This window comes from Lagopus leucura, unplaced genomic scaffold (assembly GCF_019238085.1).
Source record: "Lagopus leucura isolate 7727_CA_CO unplaced genomic scaffold, USGS_WTPT01 Super-Scaffold_760, whole genome shotgun sequence".
NCBI lineage: Eukaryota > Metazoa > Chordata > Aves > Galliformes > Phasianidae > Lagopus > Lagopus leucura.
Genome location: NW_024962257.1, coordinates 12,289,085 through 12,317,034, shown reverse-complemented (window position 1 = coordinate 12,317,034; position 27,950 = coordinate 12,289,085). Strand labels below are relative to the sequence as shown.

Sequence of the window (27,950 nt, the reverse complement as noted above, 5' to 3'; positions counted from 1 at the left end):
GGCGGTGCTGCCCGCCGTGGCGGTGGGGCGCGAGGAGCGGCGGGAGCTCGCCGTGCCGCGGCGAGGAGGTCAGCGGCGGGCCGGGCAAGGGCGGCGGGCCGTGCGGGCAGGGCCGAGCGAACCGCGCTTCAGCGGTGGCGGCGGGCGGGCGGACGGCGCGACGTCATGACGTCATTGAGGCGCCACCGTCGGCGCGGCGCCACCTGCCGGCGGGGAGGGGGCGGTGTCGGCCTGTGTGGTGACTGCGATGCGGGGGCTGACGTCACCCGGCCGGGCGGCGGGAACAGATCCGAGCGGGATGTGCGGAGCTGCGGCTGTCGGTTCCGAGTCATCGGCTCCTCTTTTAACGGTCCCGTGTTGGAAGGAAGGGCGTTCACCCCCCAGCCGTCCCTCTGAGGACTCCCAGTTAGCAGTGTGAGGAGCCGTGACTTCTGCTTCCAAAAGCTCCGACCCTGCCAATAGAAATACCCTTTTTTTTTTTTTTTTAATTCCTTGTTTTGATGCACAGCAAGGACTCTTCTTGAAAGCCCTTTTCTAAGCAGAATGTGTATTTTATGTAATTTTACTGCTTACTCAGTACTGTTCCCTTTACTGGAACCTCTGTGGTATGTTGCTGTCGAGTCCTTTGGTTTGGGTTCTGTTTAAATCAGTAACTTTCCTGTTGATTTCAGTCCTATCAAGTACCCGTTTCTGGAGCCCCAGCTGCGTGTGCCGCTGATTGGCGTGCCGCTGTGTTTGCATACAAGCAGAGGGCATTTGCACCTGAGCAACCGTTACTCTTTATTTTTACGTTACTTCCCCTTTATCCTTCCTTAGGAGGTATAAAATAAAAATCTGTTCTTGGCGAAGGCTTTTATAAACTCGGGTTGGTTTCTACAGCGTCCAAAATGTAGAGGGACATTTTGTCATGTAAGTAGCGACTTAAATTAACGTGTAATGGAGTTTTTATTGGGTCTGAAGTGCTTTACCATATGTAGCAGGCACTAGCAGGGGGAGGCAGAGACTTGAGAAGTGTGAGCACAGGACCCTGATGGGATATAAAGTAATGTAAGGGGTGGTGGCAGGCAGACGTGGACACTGGCCAGTGCTAAGGTTGCTTGTTACAACCTGTTCCTAGCTATCATTTTCTTGCTTATATAGGCTTGCAATAATTTGTCATTTCCCATGCTTCCACATCTGGTTTTGTTACCCTTTTCTGGCACAGGAAAGCAGTCAGGGGCCAGGGCTGGGGCTTGGTACCTGACTCTGAATGCCTGTTCTGCACTCGGTTGTTTTCTCCTCCTTGCTGTCCTCAGTAATAATGGAACTGTGCTTCCACAGACAAAGAGAACCTGCCCTGTGCAGTTCTGGCACTGTGACTTTGTGGAGCAGTGTGTGTGATGAAGGTGCTGCTTAGCACAGAGTCCAGCGAAGAATCTTTAAAGAAATCTATGGAAATTCCAGAAATTATGCTGCGGACACGCCGTGCTGTTCTCCATCAGGAATGGGAAGCGTTGGGAACCTATGGGAAGATTTTTTTATTATAAGATTTGGTCTGGAAAAATCCCTAGGGATTATCTTTCTGGTGTGGCTTCCAGAGCAAACACTACAGAAATTCTTTCCCTTTGCAGTGTTTGGACTGGCACGACCCAGAGTTTCACTACCAACCTCCACATCTTCAGGCTGCAGCTTTCAAAAAAAGGGGATGGGGCAACAAAACTTCCAGTGCCAACTTAACAGGATGAATCCCAGTGTCTTGCCAGCACTGTAATTAGCACCCTAGATCCATACACCATGGCAATTAACTTGCTTCTGAAGACTGTGGAGATAGATAACGGTTGCTTTAGTCCTCCTGTTCTTTGTCTTCCCTTTAAATCAAGGCCTGCCTTACAGGCCCAGGACCGCTCCTATGTTGATCTTGCTGCTGGAGGAAGTGGGAGCAGGTGCTCCTGCTCAGACAGGTGCCACCCATCCTGCAGCACATGCCCCGTGTTTCCTGCTATGGGGGTCCCACGCTGCAGGTAGGAATGCTGAGCCTGGCAGGCTGCTGCTTTCGTGGGGAGAGGAGCTGCTGCAGGATGCTGCAATTTGTGCTGTCACAGAAAAATGAAGATCGCTTGGATTGGTCTTTGCCTTACTTCCTAGTGCTGAGTAATCCCTACAAGAGTGATTGCTCTTATATTTGTTAGGAAGACCAAGAAATTGCTCACAACGTAGCATGGCACTTTCCTTTTGGCGTAGTGTGGGGCCTTCTGTTAGTAAACAATTGTGGGGTCAGCCCTTGGGGATGATGTGTAGTGCTTTGGGGCAGAAGGGGAGAAGGGACAAGTGGTGTTGAGGCACACCTGGCATTGCTCTGCTCCCAGCCATCGTGACGTATTCTTGGGGACCAAAAAGGCAGGAGAACTCATTCTGGACCAAGTGGGCAGTTGAAAAGCAGTGAGCAGACAGGCCCAGGTGGTGCAGATCTGAAAGTTCAGGAGAGGTGGTGTCAGGTGGTTGGGTTGCTGCTAGAATTGCTTTCAGTTGGTGAGAGAAGCTGCTCTGGAAGGTGGGAGGGTAACAGATATATTGCCTGTTTTTTTCCTAGAAGGATTCTGAGGCTGAACTAAGTAATTGCAAACATGTCAGTGTTTAAAGTGTCCTTATCGAAGTGGTTGAAATGATTGTGGAGTTCTTTGGGGATGTCCATCATTGTATGTTTTTGTCTCAGTAGGATGGTTTGAATTCGTCAGCAAACCATGAAAGAAAGAGCAAATTAATACAGTTTACATAGAAATCCTTTGTGAAGGTTCAGGGAATACTGATGGGGATGGGGAGGGACCAGGAGGGATTCTCCTGGGAAATGAGACAATAGAAGGACTCCTGTTTTAGAGAACAGAGTCTGGAAGATGTGATATGTATTACTTAATAAAGTATTAAGTGGTCTAAAGAGAGTAGATTTGGAGCTTCTGTGCTGCTTGTCTCATCAACAGACAGTCAATGAAGTAAGAAGGGAAAGAGACCTGATGTAAGAGTGTTGCTTTCTCTGGGAGCTCGTTCAGCAGATGCCTGTGGCCATAAAAACTGCAGGATCAGAAAGGCTGAGCGTGCTGTGTGGATGGACGATGATGACACGGAACACTGGGGGATGTTTTAAGAATGAAATGTTGCCATTCTGGTTTTCAAGAAAGTTTCTAGGAAACAAAATGAGTCCCAAATGGGAAAGGCTATGACAGGCTGTTTGAAGGATCGTAGGATAACTCGGGCTGGAGGTGACCTCAGGAGGTCTCTGGTCCAAGCTTCTGCTCGCCCACCCGTGGCTGTGAGCAGTTGCTCAGGGCTCTGTCCATCCTATCCGACCCGTTCTGCCTGCTGGGCTCTCAGCACGTGGCACTGGGGCAGTGGTGCTGGGCTGAGCAGACCTGAGCGACGTGTGCAGGTCTCCTCCTTACTTACACAGGTCAATGCCAGTGTCAAAACACAGCACCATTGGAACGTGTCATTTCCTTCTCCCTCCTCTCGCACCCTGGAACTGTGATCAAGAAGAGCAATCAGTGCAGTGTACACTAAATCTCACCTTCTCCTTTCGTTTGTCAGGTTCCATCTTCCATTCTTATTGATCTTGCTTTGTTCTGATCTGATGACCCTCATTTACGTGACGGGCACAACTGGGCTGAAGATTTGGCATCTAAGTAGATAGGTAAGTGCCAGCATTTATTTTATTTGACCAGCTTCTGTGATTTGTAGAGTCCTAAATCCTTCCAAAGTGAATTGAAAGCTATACTGAGAGCAATTATTTTCAAAGCCATTACTTTTCCAGCTCTACGAACTCGTGCCAAAACTGGCTGTCAGGTCACACCGACAGTAGCAGCATCGGAAACACTGAGATGCAGAGCAGGAGCCTGGGCATGCAGGTCTGGAAAGGGAAGAGTAAGACGTAAATTGTTCGTTAGTTTTGCATTGTTTCTGTGTTTGACATGGTCTTCATGGGGCACTGAACATTGATTGCAAACACAAAAGTGCAGATCTGTTTCAAAATGTACTGTCAGGCACTGGCCGTAAATAAGCTGACAGTACAAGTGTGTCTGTGAGAAGTATTTAAGGCCGTGGAGGATGTGAGATTCTATTTTTCTGCACACACTGTCTGCTACTTAGAAGAAAAAGGTTAATTTACAGCAATAACTGCACCAAGATTCTGTCCAGGAAAATGAAATTTATGAACTGGCTACATAAAACTTCAGTTTCTCTCTGACAGGAAATGACTCCAAGATTCACAGCAAAATCCTCTGCTCGTTCAGGAGGCTATGTCTAAAATAAATAAATCCATTAACATCTGTAATTGCTTATAGGAAAGGCTGACCCATGAAAGTGTGTAACCAGCATTCCTCAGCCTTGCCTGTCTGCAGCCAAACCATTTGAGAAAACAATCTTGCCTGTGTTTTTCCTCCTCTTTGAGTCTTTCGGTGCCCAGAGCTTTGCTGGAGAAACTGAGCTACAGTTGCTGCCATTCCAAGTGAAACACTCTGTTAGAAAGAATTAGGTTTGGGGAGCAGTATAAAACCACTGGTAAAATAGCCAGAACTGTAGTGAGCTTAGGACTGGGAAGAAGAGGACAATCAAAATGTCTAAGAATAGAGATCTAGTTTTAATGTTGCCTGGGGATTAATGACATTTCCATCTGGATATTACAGCTAGTGCTCTTCCAAGTAATTCATAGCTAGTATAGCTATTTTACTGTAGCTGAAAAAGATGAAGAAACCCTGCAATATCATTTGTTTAGTCTGTTTACCTTGTGTGTTTGACAGCAGTTTGTGTGACATGGTTAGTGCTGTAGTTTAGTGCGTACTCACTGGAGGAGTTGAGTGTTAGCAGGGGAGCTGGAGCTGAACGTGAGCAGGGCATGGGGGCCAGAAAAGATGAACGTGCCAGATGGAGTTTTTCTAAGACTTGTCCTCGAAACCCTCTTGAAATGCAAGAAATTCCCTTTATTTACTTCTCAGAAAGAAGTGAGGCTCTCCCTGTTAAAGGTGCACTGTCACAAGTGTAAGTATGAATTTATTTTTAAGAAGAAGCCCCTGGGCAGAAGCTCACCCAGTATCAGATGCGTGCTTTCAAAGCTTTCCTCTTCTCTCCTCATGTGGCTCGTGTTGGCTGTAGTATAGCTGTAGTGGTTTGAATCAGTACATGCTTGTCCTATTATTATTTTGGACAAATCTGGTTCTCCCCTGCCCTTTCACATCCTGCGTGTGTATATGACACCCCACGTAACCCCCTTGTGTATTTCTTTGTTTCAGGGCTTTCCTAGGTGTCTTTCTGAAGCCCTGTACCATACCAACAAGAACCTGTGCGTGCTCTGCACAAACTGCAGTGTTTACTTTATGTTCTAGAGACATCTGAAGAGGCAGATTGTCAGTGCAGTATATGTGAAGGCAAGTGGGGTCTGTGAAGAGAGAATATGGCTGCGAATTAAGTGTGGAAGAAAGAACCGTGGGAACGATGAGGAAATGCCCACTGCTTTGACCTCAGTGAATTCTGGATGTCGGAGCTCCCTGAGGGGATGGAAAAGGTCATGTAGGATGCACACCTGAGCTGATTCTGCTGTCTTCTGCTGTCCTTCAGTCCACACAGTGTCATTAGGAAGCAGCGTTACTGGAACCTGCAGGCCAATGGATGAACAGGACAGTGATTTTAAAGAGTTGTGGGCAAATCTTTTGGGTAAAGGGAAGAAAAAATCTGGGGATACTGAGGCAGCAAAGAGGGCTCAGAAAAGATCAAAGAATACTGCAGCAAAAAGCAGAGTAAGAAGAGGCAAAGCTGCTGCTAAGAGCCAAAACCATCACCTCTTTCCATCTGCAAAGCAAAAAAGCTTGCTTCAGGATTTGGGTCCTAGGATACAAACACTGGGGCACAAAGCAGACAGTGACACTGTGGCCTGCAGTAGTGGTGACACTTCAGAAGGGGATGGAAGCAGAAGCCCTTTCCCTGCCAGCCAGCTGAGTTCCACAGCCAGTGACTGTAGCCAGGGGACTCTGACAGGTGAGTCAACCAAAACAGAAAATACACTAACCGATAAGGGTGGAGCTCTTCACCTGGAGAAGACGAATAGCAGCACTGTTGAAGGAGTTTCCATCTGCACTTAGTTACGTAGGCTTATCTAGGCATTTAACCCAACAGTGTGCTCTGTATAGATGATGTAAAATGCTTCATCTTTTCTCAGATGTGGTGTTATCACAAAGGAATCTATTAGGAAGTCATGATTCAGTGATTTTCACAGTGTCAGAATTTAGAAAAGCGCCTGTGGAGGTCAGAGCAAAGAACATCAGGAGCCATCAGGACATTGTGCATTGGGAAGAACGGGGCTTTAGGGCTGTGTTACCTGTTCTTCTCACTAATGACCCTAATGACCTTCAGACAAGGTTTTCCTTAATATTCCTCTCTGAAGGGTATGGAGAGGTATATGAACTGCATTGCAGCAGGAAAGCTTGATACTGTTACTGTGGTTATCAATCACAGAGTCACATAATACATTGAACATGAACACATAGTTCAGTTCTCTGTCTAAGAATAAGTGTTGCAAAGCTGAGCCTGGCTTAGCCTGGCTTCCCATCAGCTCTCTGGGCAGTTCAGGGATGTGTTTAAGACTGACTGGTAAAACTGTGCTGTTTCTTTCCCCTTCCAGTAAATAGTCGGAGTGGTTGCTCCCAAACAACGTTATCTTTCCATCCTGCGACACAGCCAGGGATCTGTTCCTCACCCATCTCAAAGGTTCCACCTCTCACAGGCTCCAAGGTGCGGGTGGCAGAGCTGGTAGTGGAGAGAATGCAGCAGTTCAAGAGGGTGGCACCTGATCAGCTAAAACACAGCACAGATTGTAGCTTGCCAAAGTCCTTAACCAGCGGAGATTTTGCTGGTGAAAGCCAAGAGCAGAACTCAGCAGAGAATGGTAAGTTTGTCCTCCTTGCTTTTGTACGTGCAGAAAGAGTGCTGTGGGTTGGTTAGAATGGTTGCCTGAGAAGGAGCCCAGATTCCTGGGCTTTGTTCCCAGCTAGCCCAGTGGCTCATTGCACATGCAGCGCTCCAGATCTCTTAGAAAACTTGCTTTCTCAGTCGTTAAAGGACTGTCCATTCCTTTCTCCCAGCTCCTTCCTGAGCCTGAATTAATCTCATGTTAGATTCTGGAGGGCTAGTTGATTTCTTGGAAGCAGGTTGAAGTTCTGACGGGATCTTCCCTCGAGAGGTGAATATGACTCACAGAATGACCCCATCATTGGTAGCCCACCAAGAGCTCTTCAGAGCTAGTATGTTCTGTGCAGGTGAACTGAATTCACAGAAATTTTGCTCTGCTTTCACTCGTTTCTTTGTTTATTTATTTTATATCAAGGCCCTCTTTCTGCATTAATACGAAATCTGTGTGGTTATGTATAAGACCCCAAAGCTTACCTGCCTTGGCAGTGTGATGTGCTATGAATGCCACCTGCTGCTCCCAGAGTAGTGTAGTTCTGTGTTATTGAAAGAGTGCGTTTTGTACGTTACCTTGTGAGAAAAAAGATGTGAAGGTACAGGAGGAAGATTGTAGAGCTGACTTCTGTGTGTCTGGTTTAGTAATGACAAGTGTAATAACTCCCCGCCTTTCATACAGGGTTCTTCATTCTGTGTCTTAGCTTATCATGTTTCCTTTCTTTTGCCAGATCTCTGTGATCTTCAGTGCATGCAGCATGACGGTGCTCTGGCTTTGGCCCTTCAGCAGGAAACACAGAAGGATTCCCTGGAAAGCCTGGAGGATGCAGGTTTGTTCTTCTGTCAGATCTGCCAGAAGGATCTCTCAGCTATGAACTCAACGCGACGAGAGCAGCATGTTAACAGGTGAGGGACCAGCAGGATGAGTGCTTTCTGCATCTTCTCCCTGTTCAGTCAGCTTAGCCATTACAGAACATGGTAATCTGAGAGGTGACACTGACCTTTATGGCTTGAATTAGCAAGTTGCTTTGATCTCAAAGCAGAAGCTGATTGTCTTGCCCTGCAGGGCTTCTGCAGAAACGTGTTAAGGCAAATGCTGCTTTTATCAGTAGTGCCTTGGAGGGGCTGTGATTGTGAAGTGGCTAGCAGAAGTAATGAGGAGCTGTTATTGCAGGCCTGCCAATCTCAGTCCACAAAGTGATATTTTGCTCTATTTTGCTAAAAATGGTTTTCATAAGGTCATTTAACATGTCAGTGCACACCTGAGTTGTTTGCTGAGGGAAAAGTATTCAGAAAGAGGGAAAGTTGCATTACAGCATTTGTCATTGAGAGTGGAGAGGAGAAGAGAAGGCCTTATCAGAATGGTGAGCAACTAAGCTGAAACCAGTGCCCTTAATTGAGCAGTTTCCTTACTTGTAAATATCAAATAGTGTTAATACATGATGTGCAGATGGCTTCTTGTAGATTAGCAGCCTGTTGAGGAGGTATCAGAAACAGCACACTTGAACAATTGTGTTTTCTTAATGTCAGCACTTTAAAAGGCTGAAGAGTGATTTGATCTGCCCAGTTCTACAGCTTGTTTTTGAGCAGCTCACATTCACTTGCACTGTCTACAGCTGCATTTTTGGAGGTGCTGCTGCTGTTTCTGTCTTCAGATACTTGTTGGGAATGCAGATGCTCTAAAGCAGTGCCAGTGTCAGGAATAGCTTTGAGAATTGTCTTTCTGAGCTGTTAAACGTGATCATACAATGAGATTACAAGGTTATTGGCTGCGGATTTTTTGATGGCAGTCTTCATCATAAGACGTAAAGCTGCAGATGGATGGATGTCTTGGCAAACTGGTAATCACCAGTCCTAGGACATCAAGAGTGGTCTGTTATACAGCCCCTTGTCTGCAGGTTCTGTACTTTATGTCCTAATCAGGGGGTGATTTTTATAGCATGCTTTGTAACACAAACAGGTACTGCGTATCTCTTTGGAGAGGAGGGAAAAAGAACCTGTAACTTTTCCACAGTCTTCCACATACCAGAAATTATTAGCAGTTAATTGTCCAGTACTCTAGAGTGCAGCATTCATTTCAACCACTCTGCTTTTCTGTGGCAAAAAAAGCTGCCATTGTCAAGAGAGATGTCTGCCTTGAAGGTGGCTTGCTTTCTCAGCACTGTATGAGGTCATGCCTGCAGAAGTGATCAGTGACAAGAAATAGCCACATTTTGGGTGAGGAGGACTTACTGCCTCTCTGGTAGAGTGATTCCACTTTTAATGGTGGTTTATAAATTAGCTGGAATGTTAGAACGGATGCAGAAAGAGGGATTAGATGACGGACACACAGTACAGTTTTAGAAGAAGTTGATTGCTTGCACTTGCTCCTGAGCAGCATATTGTTAATGTGCCTCTGAGGCTGTGACGTTCAGCTCTCTGTTACATCACAGCCATCACAGCAGCAGGCACATCATTTTGTTAGGGGATGTTTCCTTGGCTGTTAAAGCTGTGAGATGGTTGTACTTCCTTGTCTTCAGCAGGGCTTAAATAGTGGTGTGGATAGTTGTAAAGCTTTGCTGTTGTCTCACAGGTGTCTGGATGAGATGGAAGAAGCACAGACGTCATCCTCCAGCAAACCAGCAGTCCCTGAATGTCCCATCTGTGGGAAGCAATTCCAAACCCCCCAAAGCCGAGTCAGTCACTTGAAACGCTGTGCTGTTGAGATGGATGTTCCTCCTCAGATGCTTCTTCAGGCAGTGCAGATGCAGGTGTCCACGCTTGGTGAGGCACCTCTTCAATTTCCCAGGTATGTGGTGAAAATAGAATCCTAGAATGCCCTGGGTTGCAAAGGAGCACAATGCTCATCCAGCGCCAACCCCCTGCTGTGTGCAGGGTCACCAACCAGCAGCCCAGGCTGCCCAGAGCCACATCCAGCCTGGCCTTGAATGCCTGCAGGGATGGGGCATCCACAGCCTCCTTGGGCAACCTGTGCCAGTGCCTCACCACCCTCTGAATGAAAAACTTCCTGCTAATATCTAACCTAAACCTGCCCTGTCTTAGTTGAAAAGCAGTGAGATGCAAAGTGTTCCTTTGTCCTGAGAGACATTGACCTTGCAGTCTTTGGAAAGAACTGTAGAAGCAAGGCAGGCTCATGTGGGCCCAAGTCCAAAGAGGGTGCTGCTGCACAGCAGACTGGAAGTGCTTTTTTTTTCTCTTCTTTTTGCGAGTTTGTTTTCATCCTGCTTCAACTTTAATTGTTGCCTTTTCATACATATTTTAAAGTGTTCAGGATAGAGATCACAGGTGTTTAAAAAACACACGAAACTTCAGTCACTGTTGTGGTCTCATGCTTACCTTCTCAAAGTAGGGTTTTCTCAAGGTTCTGTAGGTAATAAGGAATCTAATCTCTGCTGGGAAAGAAGGCACTCCAGATAGTTTCTCATTATCCCAGAGATGGGGATCACTCTGATGAAGTAGAGCAGCTTCTCTGAAGTGCTTGGCATTTCTTGTCTCTGACTCAGTCATGCTAAATTGAGCTTCCTGCTGCATTCTTCCATTTCAGCAATCAACCAAGCAGGTCAAAGCGAAAAGTCTCCTCCAAAGAGGACTCGAAGAACAAGCAGAAGAGGGCAAAAATGGAGACTAAGGATGAAGATTTGCTGGTTGCTATGGCGATGTCACGCTCTCTGTTGGAGCAAGAAAAGCAGGAACAAGTAAAATCAGTTACAAATGTGAAACCAGTGGCTGCTTTGCCAATCAGATGGAAGCCAGGATCAGGTATGTATTACAGTGAATTAATGTCAAAGACTGTGTTATGGGAGGAATGATGTAACTCAGCCTGCTTTTCACTTTCCTGTTGGATACAGGAGGGATGACAGCCCTGTTCATATTTTATTTGATCTGTAAGAGCTTCAGCAGTGTGTAGAATCCACACACAACCAAGAAGGACTGCGTCATGTCTGTTGGTTTTAGAGAAATCTCTTATGAATCTCGTGCTTCTCTTTTTTTTTTCACTGATTGTTTTGAATCTGTAGAATATTCTTAAGATGAGCTATTGTATTTTTGTAAGCTGTGGAAGTAAAAAGAAATAACTCACAGATAACGTTGTTTCTCATGCAGTAGATTTTTCTCATATTCATCCTACTGCAGCCTTGATTGATGCAGTTTCTCTCTGTGTTTTCTTCCTAGAGCAGACATTATGTGTCTTACATGCTGTTGAGCCTGTGCTTTGCTATTTCAGCATACAACAAGGGTTTAGAAAGGAAGACAGCTGGTCAGTGGAGAGTCCTGAGTGCTGCATAGAGAACTTCACTCTTAGTGACCTCAGATCTCCTCCTGCCAGTTGGATTAGGGGCTGGGCATTAGTAAGAGACAGGTAGTAAAACACAGGATTGCCAAACAGCAGCTGTGCTGTGGTTGTGTGGGCTGTGATTTGATACTATCAGTGACCATGACACACACATATGCACTAAAAGAGTCCTTCATAGATTTGCTTGGTTGTTTTCTTTCCCTCTCTTTTTAGTGCAGCTCTGGGATCTATCGAAACCTGTTTATATAGGCACCATGCTGTGGGCCTGGGAGGTGCACTGCAGGAATATCAGCTGTAATGGTCAGATTTTGTAGAGATGTGGCATCTTTAAGCATAGAGCAGAGCTGTGCAAGCATGAGGCCATTTTTTTGGAGTTCATTTCTCCAATAGGGGTGATGTGAGGCTTTGGACTCCTTGCAGAAATGCTGAGGGCTGCGTTCAGCTTGCAGCTACGTTTTGGTTGTCACTGACTGCAACGCTTGAAGGAGCTAGCGTGTGAGCTCCTCTGCCCTATGTGCTCAGCTGCTTGTTTATTTGGGTTCTTCTTTCTTTTCTTCTGTAAGAAAAAAGGCGACGTAGAAGAGGCCCATCTACCCCTCCTCCATTACTGCTGCAGGATCCAGCGAAGGTGCGCAGAAGGATAGAAGAGAGGCTGGCTGTGCTGCTTGCACAAGAGGTGGAATTCCCTCCCACTCCTCAGCTTCCCACCAGCAGGATTTTGGAGGTTGAATCTGGGAAAGCAGCCTGGCTCTTGCCATTGCCCAAAAACAGGGACTGCTTTTTGTGGAATTTCAGTGCTCTGACAGGACCCTGTGACCCTGAATCATTCTATGCTGCTGGGTTAACCCCTCCGATTGAACCTTGGAAGCCTGTGCAGGTAGGACGCTCTTTCGTCCACGCTGTGGTTTGTATGTGTCCTAGGTCCCTCAGCCTGCAACTTTTTCCTGTTGCATCACTTGATATTTAAATGTGACCCCCTGCCTTTGCATACTCAGTTCTCCTTTGCTGTTGTCCCCTGGTTGTGCAGCTGGATTTTGTGATTTTGAACTTTCAATCCTTACTTTTGGAGAGAAACCAAGGTTTGTATTACCCTGCGTTTTGACCCAAACTGCTGTAGCTCATGGAGCGTTTGGACACCTCTCCGAGACACAGGGTTTGGATTTGGGTGATCCTGTGTGGAGCCAGGGATTGGACTCTGTGATCCTTGTGGGTCCCCTCCAACTTGGAACATGACTCTGTGTTGTGCTCAGGCAGCAAAGAATTAGGTGAAAAGTTTAAGCTGAAGACTGCTATTTTTGCCTTTCACAGAGAAGGTGAGAGTGCCCAGAATTGTAAAGTGAAGCATTTGCACTTCAGGCTTTCCCTGTGCAACCCACTGACTCTTGGCACATGAGCTTTGATCTTGTTTTCAGTTCCACTGTTTCATTCTGTTTTTCATCCAGATCTCCTGCCTCTTTCAGTGCTCTGTATTTTTATAAAACATGCCTTCAGAAGGGACAAAAGTCTTTTAATCTCTCATCTTACTACAGACTTGCTCACTAAGATGAAATATATTACTTCTCTTCCTTCCCTTGTGCCTTACTTGAAGGATTGTTTGGTGCTTCTTTTCCAAAGCTACTGTGTGTATATAGGTACTTCTTAAAATAACTTTTTCCCTTGTCAAATTGCAGTGTTTTTCACTGTTTTTTTGCTGTTAGGGCTGTAATAGAGGGACTCCATTCTTTGTGGATTTTCGACCTCTCAAACGAAAAGCACCAGAGGAGTTTAAGAAGGAGGGAGACCTTTAAAATCAGGGCCGTGTTTGCCCGTCTCATTCCTTCCGTTCTCAGAAATGGCTAAGCCATTTCTACTTAGAAATGAACAAAACTGTTTTCAGTGGGAAGCAGAAATCAATCCTGGAAAATATCAGCTCAGAGGTGAAAGTTTGGCATGGTTACTTGTGACTGCAAAAATATCTTTAGATCTCAGAACAGAAGCACCTGGGCAGCTTCAGCTGCAGCTTTTGCCAAACACTTCAGCAATAATGAAATATTTGGATGTTGAATTGGGAACATTTCCACCATCCTTTCTTCTTCCTTGCCAGTTGCCTGCACAGACGTGCACCTTGTGAAACCACTTTTCCTGTATTTTCTCCTGTAGTTCCCTTTTCCCTTTTTCCCTTTATAGCTATCTTTCCTCTAGAGTGTCCTTCATAAAATTACAGTTTCTGCCTTGGAAGCCCGAGGTATGCTCTGTAATTCTTTACTAGATGTTCTGAAACTGTATTCTGAGCTCTAAAAATACACACTGCACCTAACTTATTGGTGTCTTTTTCCCTTCTTTTGATCAGAATCATAAACCAGAGGATGCTCTGCCATCAGCAGGATCTGATCAGCCAAAAGTATCTCAGCAAATTCAGCCTGACTTTGGTTCTCATGAGTCTACTTGCAGAGAGATTAGAGACCAAACCTGTGATGAATTCAAGTCAGGCCCTGAAGGAGATGGGCAGATTTTGTCTCACAGCCAGAAGGATATTCAGAACCTGCAGGATCTAGTTGAATTGGCCGGGGAAGGACTTACCCTTACTCAGTGGAACCTTGATGTTGGCCATACTCGTGCAGCAGAGCAGGCAGGTGAGTTCTGGCAGTTTCTTGAGCCCTGTCCCTAATTGCTGCAGCTACACAGCCAGACTTTGGTTGTACCGTGTCAGGAGAGCCATGACAGCATCCACAGGCGGCTGATGATCCAGGAGGTGATGTTGTGGGTGAACATTTCCCTGCAGTAAGCTTTAGTTACAATCGGCAGACGTTTCTAAAATGAGTCGTAAGTCCCTTCATTGAGAACTCCCAGCAGCAAATACTACATTTTATTTTAAAATTCCTATAAGGTTATCAGAGGCTTTTCTGCCAGCACAGAGCCCAGGCATATCCAGTGACAGGGCCAATATGTTCATTCTCACTATTTGGACACTTTCTGTTATGTGTGCTGTCTTCTTGTTCTGGAAACAAGAGATGCAAGAGCAGTGGTTGGTCCATTGGTACACAGACCTGAAGTTTATCTGTACCTGCACAGGTGAAAAAGCACAACATCTGCTCTAACCTGCCACTCATAGTTGCACACAGTGCACAGCTGCACTTTTTAATGTCACCCCTTAAAATGGCCTGGGCTTTTAGCAGGGTGTACTGTGTGTCTCCTGGTCACTTGTGAGACAGAACGTGGTTGATGAGACCACCTGTCTGCCTGCGTTTTCTCTTGGGTGTAATATTCCTCATTTCTCCAACTAAGCTGCAGCAAATAATTGCTGGTCCTGTAAAACTTGTGCTGGGTTTTCAATGAAGATACAGGTTCCTGGGTGAGGGAAATCATTTCTGTACATAAATGTAAATTGTGCATACAGTAATGCAACTGAACCCATTTCTGAAGGCATCAATTCCTTCTGTTGCTCTTCATCCTGGTCTGTGCACAGCACATGGATCAGGCTGTGCAAAACTCCTCTGCCTCTGAGCTCTGGGGCCCACAAGCATTTTGTCTAGGTTGAAATGCAGATTCAAGATGCACTCTCCCTGTCTGCTGGGGTTTGTCCCATCCCACTCTGTGCCTTGTTTTTTTTCCCACTGGAGGAAAACAGATGTGAAGTGGAGAAGCGTGCTGTGCTCAGCAATTCCTCTGTTTAGGTGAAAACCTCACGCACAGATCTGTAGCAGATTGGTGCTGCTTGTGGCTGAATGGTGCTCACATACCCACAGCCTGTTGCAGCACAGAGCCATACCCCTCTGAGAAAGGCCTGGGGGACAAGCTGGGTGCCAGCCCAGCCAGGCTCACTGTAGCAGTTGTCCTGGGGAGCTGCTGTGGCAAAGATTCTCTTAGGAGATCTTACATTACTCTGTCTCAGTAGGAAGGTGTTCATGATTTGTGATCCACTTTTTCTTCTTTGAGGAAAAGAACTGAGTTCCAGTGATATTCCATGTACTGGTTTTGTCCCTTCACTTGAAGAGAAGAGATTCCTGACGCGCAGCTGTAAGAAAGTAAGGAAAAACCTTTTCCCCACCCTTATTTTGTGTTTGCTTACTGCTGTAAAAAGGAAACTATAGAATTTGTGCAATTTGTAGAAATGTGGAATATTTCCTGTTCCTTTCTATGGAAACAGAGGTACTGAAGGTTCAGTCTCAGGGATGATGATGGCACAGGTGAGATCAATGCACATGGTCTTTCTTTGACACCTATAGGCAGACCTGTGAATTTGTCTTGTCCCACCTAACGAGAAAGATGATTTAAAATGACAGGTAACATAAAGCCAATATCTGCATTGTTTATATAAAGAGAATCAGGCTAAACCATTATGTTGAAGCATGAAAAGAATTTGGAAGCAGGGCTGTAGCTGTACTGCTATTGGTGGTACTCTGCTTCAATTCCCAAGCTTTATCAGAGCATGTTAGCTGGAGCCTGGGAGAGAGAGGGTTGCCTGCTGCTTCATCCAGGCTCACATACCAGTGACTCTGTGGTTCTGAATGGAGTTGTTCCTTTTCTGTCACCTTCCTCTCCACATCACGCTTACCAGTGGGAGAGAATCATTGCAAGGGCTGACTTAGGCTGAATTATTAGACATAGAAGCCTGATAGATGGGATAACATGCAGTCCATGATGAGTGCTTCTTAGATGCTCACATTAGCAGCAGAAGAAAATCCTCAGTTGTAAGAACATGTATCAGAGGAACTAGGTGAACAACCAGTGCGCTCTCTGTGGTGAAAGCCACAGGCCAGAAAGTCACAATTTCTTATGAAGACAGCAGTGTTCTGTAGATCACATTTAGCCTGGATGTCCCTCTCCTTTCTCCTGTAGAGGTACAGTCAGTTTTCTTCAATTAAAGTTTGTTTTAAAAACAAGCCCTAACTCATCTCCAGGATCATCTCATGAAACTTACCGTCTTTGGTTTGCTAATAACTAATTGTGCCATGAAAAGTAATAGGAATTGGTGCCACGTGAATTTTGGTGCCTTGAGAAGACAATTTTGTGTTGAGCATGTAGAATTCAGAAATTTCTAAAAGAAGACAAATCTTTGAGGCAGGAATCAAATAAATTTGAGCATCCCAATTACTTGTTATAGGAAGTCTAGATGTTCTTTGAAGGTGTAAAAAAATCCATAGCAAATAAAACGTGCTGTTTCATAAGCCTCTGAGCATTAGAACAAATGCCTTTAGCAGTGCAAGGACCGTTCTGATCCTGTGGCTGGAACTCAGTTACCAGCACTAATGTGATGATTGACTGTCCAGATCGAGTTTAATTCCATGATTCCCAAACAAATGAAGAGTTCAGTTGACAGTGAGAGAGATTTGTGCTTCGTGAACACAACAGTGGTAAGCACGTAGAGCTAATAGATCCACTGCATTAGTGACACATCTCCCTGCCCCGTGCTTAAAAGCCCTGTGACATCTGTAGAATCCAGTCTGGTTGGCTTCTGTAGGAGAGTGTCTTGGTGATTTCTCTTACAAGATCATGTACCTGCTGGAGCTGTTTTTACACCAACCTGTTTACTTTGCACAGAGAATGGTGCAGCCAGGAGGCTTTTAGTCTTATTTAATTTCCCCATTCTTGATTTGTAATTTTAACATCAGCAGGAAGGCTGTCCTGGGCTGGCTGCCTGGAGCACAGCATCAGGATCTGTGTTTGCTGGCTTCTTGAGGGGCTGTCTTGCAGGTATCCACCTGCCAAGAATAAGAAAGCAAGAAACATGAGATTAATTTCCAGGCTGAGCTTCCTATCTTCCTCTTGGAGATCAGTCCACACCACTCCCAAACACATGCAGCCTTTGTAGGCCACCTACAAAGTCTTGGAAGAAGTGTTCTTCTGTGTGCCACTGTTTGACTGCTCATTATTACTGGCTGCCTGCAAACACGTGCTGGAGCAAGTAGAAAGGTTGGATTTCCACAGTCTAGTGTGGAAATCTGCTAATAGAATAAAGAGCTGTGTTGTTCCAGGTGGAAGTGCATCTCATGCAGATGTTCTCTAGAGTAAGACTTGCATTTCTTCAACTCTGCAGTAGGCTTAAAAAGCACAAGGTCAATGACTAGTGTGCTGTGTATGAACTGGTTTTCACTTGCTCATTCTCTTAACTGTGAGCTGAGATTATCTCCTGCTTCTCTGAAGCAGTGGGCGCCTCCAGAGGCACAACATTTGCCTCCAGGGGTCTGAATCTTTAGGGAATTGCCTGGGGTGAGTTTGTACTGGGAGCAGCTCCAGAGCAGAAACCGTGTCTATCAACCCTTGATATTGTTTCTGCCTTTGGCAGCATGCCCCAAGCCTCACGTTGCCATTGCCATTTGCAGTCACAGGTAGCTCAGGCAACAAGCCCTCCTCGAACTTCCAGCAAGGTGTTCTGGAACTGTAATAGAAACTAGGAGTTTCTGATGTTATTGTTTGGGGGCTTTTTTGAGTGGAGTTTTCAGGAGGAGTTTGTGTAACAAGCATGTAAATTCCTTTCAGCTAGATTACTGCATTAGTTTTATTGCATGTGAGCCCCTTGCTGCAGAGCTGCTCTTCTGAGCTGTCACTGCCAGGCAGTGAATGAGAGGAGAAAGGTTCACTGCCCCATCGCTGAGTCACCCTCTTTCCTCTTACTCTAATTACAATGAACTGAGCTCCAGTCCATCAAAGTGAAAACTACAGTTTCCTAAAATGAGGTGGAAGGCAGCAGATCAAGAGGCCAACAGGAGGCAGTGGCTAAACCACATCAGGAAATGGTTTGGCAAAAATCTGATGGTGATAGTGTGCTGTAATGCAAGGCAGAGCAAGGAGAATACACCACAGCTGCCATTTGTTCACCATTGCCAGGCTGTGAAGAAGTAGAAAGGAGGAGGAGAAAAACAAATCCAGAAATGTTTTACAGGCTTGTCTGCTTGTTTCACCTAATGTTGCTGCTTATCTGCGGAAGGCAATGACAGCACATCCAAAATGGGGCCCACAATACAGCAGTGCTGACAGACTGGGTAATTCTCGTGTCAGGGAGGTGTGTGACAGCTGTGATATGACTTGTCTTTGTGTTCATTCTGTGCTCTAGTCCTCCCTGAGGTCGCTGGCTGCAGATTTCAGTGCAATGGTCAACAACCCCCACTTAAGTGATGTCCAGTTCCAGGTGGACTCTGGGGAAATCCTTTATGCCCACATGTTTGTGCTGTATGCACGGTGTCCGCAGGCCATTCAGACTGTAAGTACTGCTGATAAGTAAGTACTCCTGTGCTGTAAGTACTCCTATTCTTCTTCAGCAAAGCCCACACCTACAGTCGGTGCTGCAGGTCCTAATGGCAGGTGCCTGCGGACATGCAGGCAGATTCACCCAGAAGGCAGAATCCTGACAAAGTAATGGAAGAACATAGTATGTTATCTGGAGAAATTATAAGGAGGCAAGGATCCTTACTTACATTCTGCCCACGAGCAATGCAGAAAACTTCCAAGGTGCCCTGTGCTTTTGGGTGTTACATTAATACCAGTGCAGACTCCATCTTAGTATCTCCTGCCTTTCACCCAGACTGGGAAGGTTGATTATGGGTTAAAGAAATTCTGGGCAGTACTTGAAAATAACCTGCACAGGGGTTCTGTCATTGTCACAGTTGCTTTGGAAGTAGCTGCACTGAACTGGGCTTCTTGCAGGGATAGTGCATGGTTCCTGTGTCTTTGGAAACATTTTGGGTTGATTAGTTCCCCAGTTTTCAGCCTTAATGTGAAATTTATTAAGGGATCTTCACAGCCACTATCAAATGTGCCTGGGTCCACAAATCAAAAGATTTAAAAAAACCAAACAAAACAGCAGTGCATTAGCCAGACTTTCTTATTTCCCTGCAACTCTATTTGGCTTCACTGTTCCCATCAGCTGTTTTCATGGGCAGGAATCATTTGCATGAGCACAGTGGTGAGACTGACCCGCGCTCTGTGTATTTTATTCCTGCAGAGGGTTGGTTTCCACCAGGTCCATGTCTGCAGTGTTTCACATTTATTTTCTGTGCAGATGCTCTTATTTGTTGAAGCATTCTGGTAAGAGTGAGAAAGTAATTAATCAGAGTTGACTTTGGAGCTCATAATGCCCCCTGACTTTGAGGAGAGTTTCAGGTAGCACATTACATGATTGGACTGCAAAGGAAGTGAAGCCTTACTAAACTGGAGAAATGTTCTCAGCAAAACCTGAAATCAGATTGGACCCACACAGGTAGTGATTCAGTTCAGTGACACAGGGTTTATTTGGTGTCTCTTTTCCTGCAGGACACCAGGAGAACTAGAGATTTGTCCAATTATCAAGAGTAGGTAAATTCAAAACAGCTAATTCTCTTTAATAAAAAGTACAGAGGAAGCTTTCCTGTGAGGGAGGTGTAGATAACTCTGGAAGCTGTGCTCTGGGCAGTAACTGGATTCTGAGGCAGAATGGAGAACTCAAACCATATTTTGCATGTTTAGCTAAAACAACGAGTGGTCAAACTTTATCCAATCTAACAGCTGTAGAGTCAGGCAGGAAAGAATTTGTTCTGTATGAAGCTCTTCATAACTGGTCACGTCAGGATCGGGTCCTGGTCCTAGGCCAAGCCTTTGGTGAATGGAAGAAATGAGCTGACACAAATATGAATATTAGCATCGATACTCCTTTGCTAGCAACTTTTTTTTGTTTTCCTCTTACCCCAGGAGGGCTTTACTTGTTTTTCTCTTCCCTCAGGTTCACAGTGAAGGGTTCTTAGTGGAGGAGGATGGCAACGCGCAGATGCGCCGTGTGCTGCTGAGTGATGTGACAGGAGAGGCAGCCCGTGCTTTCCTGCGGTACCTGTATGCTGCTGATGCTGACATCCCTGCTGAGGTGGTGCCCCAGGTGGGGGCTCTGGCTGCCAGGTTTGTATCATGAGTTTGTTTGGGATCCCTTCTTGCTCTCAGCCCACAGACCCTACGCAGACCCCACAACCTGGGCTTTTCTGTTGTAGGTTTAGTGGCTAAAAGTTCCATAGTCCTCTATAGCATTACTGCCCTCATGTTTCCCACAAGTCTCTCTTCAGGTTGAGTCTTTGTGAGATTTCCTTTTTCAGTATATGTCTGTCACACCTTTGCCAAGAGTTTTGTCTCAGGCTCTGTATTGACAGCTGATGTCAGTGATGAGAAGCATGCGTAGCATGTGTGATTCTTAAAGCATTACACTCTATGCATGTGCAAACTGAACACTTCAGAGTGTGTGAGGTGCACAGAGCACTAATGTATTTTGTCAGCTATGCTCTCAATTATGAACCTGGATGTGCACTGAGTAAAGAATCTGGAATAGGAGCAGCTGAGACACTGATGGCTGGGTCTTGCCTGTGTGTGTGCACAGGGGTGCCTTGTCTGCCATGCTGTGGGGATTTCACCAGTGCAGTTGTCAAAGGGGTTTTAGTCATGCTTTTAGAAGGTTTGTTTGTTTGTTTGTTTTTAAAAAAAAGCAAGACTGAACCTGATGCTTTCATGTGACACCTGGAAAAAGGAATTCTGGGTGTCGGGAGCGCACTGGAGCTTTTATATGTTAGGAAATCAACATCCTCATGCAGATCCTTCACAGGGCTCGCAGGAGTGACCAGGCAGGGAAATACTGAAAGGGGGAGGTATTAACATTACTATTACATCCTTGCAGGTTTGGTGTGAGGGAGCTGATGGCAAACTGTGAAAATAACACTGGAGAGAGTCAGATGTCTTCTGGAGTGGATTCAGAATGTGATCTGATCTCTGTGACGGATGACAAAGATTGTGAGGACAGAGCAGAGAACTTCCAAGACCTCTTGAACTCTGTGTGGGTGGGTGAAGATGAGGAAGAAGTAGCTGACCTCAACCAGGAATGCCAGAAGGAGGATGACAATGCGGTGGGTGAACAGGAGCTGGAAGAAATCTATGAGTTTGCTGCAACTCAGAGAAGGATGATTCAAGGTAAAACAACACCGAGTGAAGGAACTGACTGCAGCGTGTGCAGTGATACTGAGGCAGCCCAAGAGATGAACCAGCAAACTGAGGAGGAAGAGGTGAAGAGATCTGTATCTTCTTCAGTAAGCAGTAACTTCAAGGATTTGAGGGATAACAGTGATGTGGAAACATCTACATGTGACTTATCTGCAGAAAAAGAGAGAATGCAGGATATAAATAGATGCAGAAGCGTGAATGCTACACAGATCACTTCTGTGCCTCACCACAGAGAAGCTCAAAAGAGGGATGCAGCATCCCGTGGTGCCACCACTGATGAAGGAGAAACTGTAAGGAGATGCGAAGGCGGAAAGGACTCCAGGTCATCTCAGGCCTCACACGGTGTAAAAGGGGAAGATCACTGTGAAAAAGAGTTCCTTAGCTTTGCCATTGATACTAATATCAATGAGAGTTACGAACACTTATTTTCTGCAACTCAGGGAGATTACTGTGAGCCTTCCCCAACAAAAGAAGTTAGTAAGGTATCAGAAGAAGCTCTTGGTGAAAAACACGTTGATGTCAATGATTTTCATCTGCACAGCAAAACACAGAAAGACTTTTCTCCATGTAAAAATGGTTCTTACAGGAGTCCTCCTTCCAAAGCTTTTGTGCGTCTTTTTCCTGCTGTTGGATCTTCACCTCCGTCTCCAAAATCAGACAGAAAGCTTGTGAGAGAACAGATGTCAACACCAAAACAAACAAAAAAATCATTCCCACCTCATGAAATTCTTTTTCAGAAGGCCAATGAACTGGAGACTGCATCTCCACCAGAGCTTCCCAACACTGATTTAAACAAGCATGTCCCAGTGTTGTCAGCACCAGTTATCAGAACTCAGGATCCTGCAGCTCAGGGGAGCAAGAAGGGTGATGTCATTGTTTTATCTTCTGATGATGAAATGGAGTTAGAAGACAAGAAGTCACCAGAGTCAGGCTCTGTTCAGAAGAAAGTGGAAAGCCCTGAGCAACTGAAATGTGCAAATAGAGGACGTGGTCCTGAAATACCAAAACCTGAACACAACACATCAGTCGCTGAAACAGAGCAGAGATCACTGCAGATCTCACACCTCGTTACAGATAAGGCTCACGTAAGTAATGATGTGAAGATGTCCACTGAGTTGCCTCCCAGCAGCCACGCAGATCCTTGTACAGAGGGTGAGCAGAGCCCAAACCTGAGCCCAGAGAAAATGCTCAGTCATGAAGTGTCTTCAGGTACTGACAGCTCCTGGCTGGTGCCTGACACACCAGTTCTGACCAAAAGCAGAAGTTCCTCAACACAGACCCACGTCACAAGTAGTAACTCTTCCAGGAGTCCAGAATCTAAAGTCAGCACAAAAAGCCTAACAGCTGATAGTAGTAACCGTGAAATGGACAGAAGTGTAAGAGAAGTTCATCAAGCAGCATTGTCAGACAAACATTTGCCTGTGGAGAACTGTGTCAGTGAAAGAAATCCTTCCAGCAGCCCAGAAGCAGGGTCAGTTTTTGAGAAATCTGCACCACTTTCTTCAGTGGATCCAGTTCTCGCCCTTGCTCACACCAGCTCACAAAGCAAATGTGATAATACCTCATTTTTGTCCAAATCTGTGCCTCCATGCCATGGGAAGTCAATGGAAGATAAATCAAACGTCAGCGTGGTTGAGATACAGGACAGTGAGGGGGAGAAGGAAATAAGTATAGTGTCTTTGAGCAGTAGTGTCTTGCTTGCTGATGAGCCTGCAATTCCTGCTGATGACTGCTGGCACAGTAAGTATCTGTCACCAGTCAGAGCTAACAGCCAGGACTCCAGACAGAATGGCCATGCAAACACCAGCGCTGCCAGCAGCCCCCAAACTGACCTTGTGCGTGAGCAGTGGGAGAGCCCAGACCAAGCATGGGAAATTAAGGGCAGTACTCCTCTTCAAGGAGCTCCTGTTGGCAGAAGAACAACTTTGCTCCGTCTTGAAAAGAGTCCCATTGAGGCATGTACACCACGGGGCAGCAGAGCAAGTTACCTGAACTCCAAACTCTGGGATGAGTGGGATGGAGAAGAGGAGGAAGATGAATTTCCAGAGGTGCTTCCTCTGTCACAGAGGGTATCAGCAGCAGCAGGTGCAGATCCTATAAAGACTCCTGGTGAGAGCTTGCATTGATACTAGTTTCACTGCAGTAGGTTAAATTGTTTTCATTTAAAGTCATTCCACCTCTTGTTCACTTGATATGCTGGTAGGGATTTTGGCTGCCTGATAGTATTGTCAGGGCCAGACGCAGAGATGTACAGTCATCTTCTATAGCTGGGGAGCACATATCTAAGTGTGAGGTTGCTGGAGCACACCTGCTTGTGTGTCATTCTTGCTGGTTCTTTGATGATGTCAGTGGTCACTGCAGAACCTACGGGTACCTGGAGGAAAAAAGAAAGGAAATAAACCAACCAACCATAACCAAATCAAAACAAACAGTCTTCAGTTTGCGTGCTGATGGATGTGTATTCACTGTAGTACTGGGTTTCTGTACAGTCTTCTGCTTTTCATGCATTCAGGAAGCGATGCTTGTGCTTACATCAGGACATCTGGTAAGCAACAAGGTGCAGCTCTCTAGCACAGGTGCAGTGGGTTTCCTTGTATTGAAGGTAGCTGGGCTGAGCACTGATCCCAGCCCGTGGATTTGCTTCGTGCATGCTTTTCTGCAAAACTCTGCTGATGCATGATTATCTTGACTTCCATTGCCTTCTATTTGCTGTTTCTGGGGCCTTGTAATAGATCTTTGAGTGCTGGCAGATACCTGAGTGCACGGCACAGCAAGAAGTCAGCATGGCACACGTAAGACTGAGAGCCACAGTCTTTCCATCTTTGCGCCTGCTTTGCCCTGGGATCCACAGGAGTTCAGCCTTCTTGAAAGCCTGACGGTGCACAGAATGCTAACATAACCTTTCTGGTCCCAAGAACTTAGAAATATTAGTATTTTACATGTGTTGCACTTGCATGGTTCCTTCCATCTAACACCAGTAAATGATCTCACAGTGCCTAATTAAAATATTGCTCTGTACTAAGTGAGTAGTTTAACCAGTGCTGACAGCATGACCTGCAAAACTGGCTGCTCTTCACAATGTCAGCAAATCTACTGATTCATCAAATCAGTATCTAACTCAGGACCCCAGGAGCTTGACTTGCTCAGTTTCTTCTTCATCAGGTCTCCCATGAAATTTCCTTCATGGAAAAGAACTGCTTCATGGAATTCACTAAACACTTTTTTCACTGCCTTGCGAGAGCTGCCTGTTCTAACAGAGCCCTGAATGGCCTTTGTAATCAGACCTGACTTACATCTTGATGTGAACCATTTTCCATTTTCAATTCAACAAAAAGCAAGTGTCCCTCTCTAAAAAGCAAAAGAAGTGTCAGCTGTTCCATCCAGTATGAAGGTGAGTAGTAAGTAAAAGAGTTTGTACTGCTGCTTAATTATTATATAAAATTAGAATATCTGCCACTAAGAATGAGAAATAACAGCTATTTTAAGTGCTAAGTCTGATCGTGGTGATTTCATTGTGCTGCAGAACCTGCATGTCAAGAGAACAACAATTCTCCCAGCACTCCAGTGACACCAATGCCATCTTACTCCATGATGGAGACACCACAGCTGAAGGAGGAGTTGAAAAGGTTAGCGTTACCTCCGTGAGTACATCTCTTGCAGCACAAACTTGTGAGCAAGTAGTGTGAAAGGAAGCAACTGGGATGAAAGAGAAACCTTGGTGAAGCTCTTCCAGCTCACCACTGGAGTTCCTCGCATGAGCACCTTCCTGAGGTGTGGCAGTGGAAGGTGCAGCATTATCTTAGCCTAAGCTCTTACTTTTTCCTTTCAGATTTGGAGTTCGTGCTCTCCCAAAACGCCAGATGGTGTTGAAACTGAAAGAGATATTCCAGTATACTCACCGGGATGGGGACTCTGACTTTGAGGATGAAGTCCCCTCCTCCCAGCCTCCCCAGAAGTCCCCTGCCAAACGCTGTAGGCAGTCAAAGGCAGCTCAGACTACAGGTGGAAAGAGTCCCAAAGCCTCGAAGGCTGTGAGCAAAAGGAAGCAGGTTGCAACAGGTTCTTCAGTGCTCCCTGTAGGAAGGAGAGAGGATGACCTTGTCGGACCCTCTAAAAAAGGCTGTGCAGCACCCAAGCAGAGAAATGAAATGATACATCATCCAGAAGGAAACAGAGAGCAGAACAGGTCAGCTGCATCTCCAGAAGGATGGTCTCTGGGAGCTGATGGTGAGGAACCAATGCTCTCTGCATCTCAGAAGTCTGCAGTTTCTTCGGGGGATGGAAGCGACGTCTCCTTCAGTTCACAGAGGTAAGGGAGTAAAATACTGAACAGAGTAGTCAAAGATGCAAGACAGAGATGAGCTAGAAGCATGGCTAAGAGGTGAGCGTCTCCGTGGCCTACAGGAGCCCTGCTGCTTCCTTGGGTTTGTCATCTGGAGGTCAACACCATCGTGTAAAATAAATGAACTTTGGGCTGTTTGCTCTAAATCCCAGTGAGCTATTCTATTCCCAGAGCACAAAAGCTTGTGGCTGAGGCCACATGTGGGCAAGGCCCACGTCTGGCATGCCCAGTCACTGCTTGTCACAGCAACGAGCATTGGCTGAGAGCTGCATCTGGCATAGGGAAAGGAGAGCACAGCAGTACTTAGCAGAGAAGGCCGTGGTACAACAGCAGTAGGTGCTGTGGGTCAGAAGCAAGGAATGCCAGCCAGTTCCAGGCCTCAGCGAGCAGGACTGGAGCTGTCATGGCTGGAATGGGAAAGTTTGTAGAACGTGTGCCTTGTTTTTCACTCAGCATGTGTACTGGTATCAATCTATGATCCTACAGATGGTAGTCACAAGGGCTGGCCACCAGCTATGTAGGGAGCTCTCGTTCTGGTCCTCGTGGCTCGTTCTTTCTTTGATTTCGGGTACACTTGGCCTTCTTTTTAGTTCTTATGTGAAGGAATTGGAGGCCTATGCATTTGCATCTGAAGAGGAGGAAGAAGAACTTCCAGCATCCCAGGCAGCAGCTCGGGAAGAAGAAAAACTGGAGGCAGTGAGGTGCTACATCCGCTCAAACCCAGCCCTGTACGACAGGATTCTCTTCTATGAGCCTATTGAGCTGGCTGACCTGCACGCAGAATTGAAACTGAATGGCATTAAGATTTCCAAGGCAAAGCTGCTGGACTTCTTAGATGCTCAGTGCATCACCTTTACCACAGCTGGAGCCCGGAAAGAGAAGGAACAGAAGAGAAAGGGGAGCAAAAAAAAGAGGAAACGATACTGAATGGATCCCACTCCTCTATCCTGAAAATTTCCTTCATGGAGGCCTTCCTCCTAAGGTGGAAACCCTGTGCCAGGCTGCTCCTGGTGGAGCTGGTGTGATCGGTGGGTGCACTGCTCCTCCTTGTGGCCTGCTGTCCAGATGACACGCTGGAAAACGGATCTGAACCGAGCTCCTGCTCTCAGCTTTCCTCTGAGCTGCACAAAATCCTCTTTCAGGAGCCTTTTTATGTTCCCTGACTTTCATCCTGTGCATTCTCTTGTCTTTCCATTTTAGTAGTTTTAGATCCCCAGCTTCTCTTCTTGTTGGTGCTTCTGAGATGGCTGCTTCCTCCAGTGGTACTTGCCACGGTCCTTGCCCTGGCCTTGGCCTGAACCCTTTTTGTTCCAATATTGAGTGGAATAACCCATGTGTGTTTCATAAGTGGCTGCAAAACAGTGCAGGTGTTTTTGTGCTCTGTTTGTGGTGGCTGCATCACCAGATGTCACGTAGAAGCCATTGAAGTTTGAACGTTCAGTTGTGTGCATTCACTTTGCTGAGATTGGTGCTAAAGACATTACAGCTCCATTTTCTGAGTACTGTTTCACCGTGTCATTGTAGCTTGACTATGTGACATTTTTAAAAAGACAGTGTTACAGTGACCAATGGATCTCTCAAGCAATTCTCACACCCTGATCTAAAGCTTCTTTGTGGATCTGTCTTGTCATTTCCAAACTGGACCAATATTTGGTTGGAAACTGTCTGGGACTCTTGGGGAAGTCTTGGACACTAAATAGTCATCTTATTTATTAACTTCTACCACACCTTTGGATTTTTCTCTGTTCTGGCAGGTCTGAGTCTGCAGAGTCTCACTCACCAAAATAGACACAACAATTAAAAAGAAAAAGCTTGATTTCTGAATGTATTTATGTATTTGGAACATACTTTTTTATTTTATTATTTGATACAGCACTGCCTTGGTTTTATTTGATTTCTATACAATAAACAATTTGGAAGGAAATAATGCTAAGCTATAAGTAATGTCTTCTGAGGGACTTTAGGGATGGTTCTAAGCAGAAACACTGGGTCTGGTTGAGAGCAGGAGGAGCTGTGCACTCTGTGCCTGTGCTGATCAAAACCTGAGCAAAAAAACTGGAGGAGGAGCATTTGTGCCAGGTGCCCTGCAGCACAGAGAGGTGGAATGGGAGAGATCAGCCTGCACTCATGGATGGTGGATTGGTGACCTGGAGGGAGATGAGCTGCACAGGGCGTCAGGAACGCGTGGTCCAAAGGTAAGGGAGACTGCAGGGAGGGCAGGAGAAAGGGGGGGGTCTTCCAAGAGGGACTGTGGGATGGGTCTGGCCTTGGAGGGGAAGGGGACATAGGTAACCACAGAGGGCCTGTGACCTTCCTTCTCTATCAGGCGTTGCTGTGGCATGTGTGATGGCATAGGGACCTTCAAGCAACACTTTCTGCCATCTCTTGTGACTTGTCAGGAATTGGGGGCAGTTTTCTTCCCTGGCAGTCACATCACTTTTGCTCCCTCATCTTCTTGTGCAAGAGTGCTGT

The 27,950-nt window shown here is 45.9% G+C and overlaps 1 protein-coding gene across 4 annotated transcripts; it reads left to right on the top strand.

The window, feature by feature from the left end:
• On the top strand, nt 1-27,405 carry SLX4 (SLX4 structure-specific endonuclease subunit). Of its 4 annotated transcripts, none has more exons than XM_042864484.1 (16): nt 1-68; nt 3,559-3,661; nt 5,349-5,997; nt 6,641-6,904; nt 7,650-7,824; nt 9,491-9,706; nt 10,463-10,677; nt 11,773-12,086; nt 13,539-13,821; nt 15,125-15,213; nt 18,243-18,389; nt 19,884-20,053; nt 20,817-23,245; nt 24,660-24,762; nt 24,966-25,445; nt 26,069-27,405. In XM_042864484.1, exons 3-16 carry the CDS (start codon nt 5,628-5,630, stop codon nt 26,403-26,405), a joined length of 5,592 nt encoding a protein of 1,863 aa, XP_042720418.1. In that variant the 5' UTR covers nt 1-68; nt 3,559-3,661; nt 5,349-5,627; the 3' UTR covers nt 26,406-27,405. The 4 variants fall into 4 exon arrangements, with proteins under 4 accessions (XP_042720418.1, XP_042720419.1, XP_042720421.1 ...); XM_042864485.1 differs by having other exon boundaries at nt 5,256-5,997; nt 15,131-15,213; XM_042864487.1 differs by having other exon boundaries at nt 5,256-5,997; nt 20,817-23,221.
• Nucleotides 27,406-27,950: the final 545 nt, after the last annotated feature.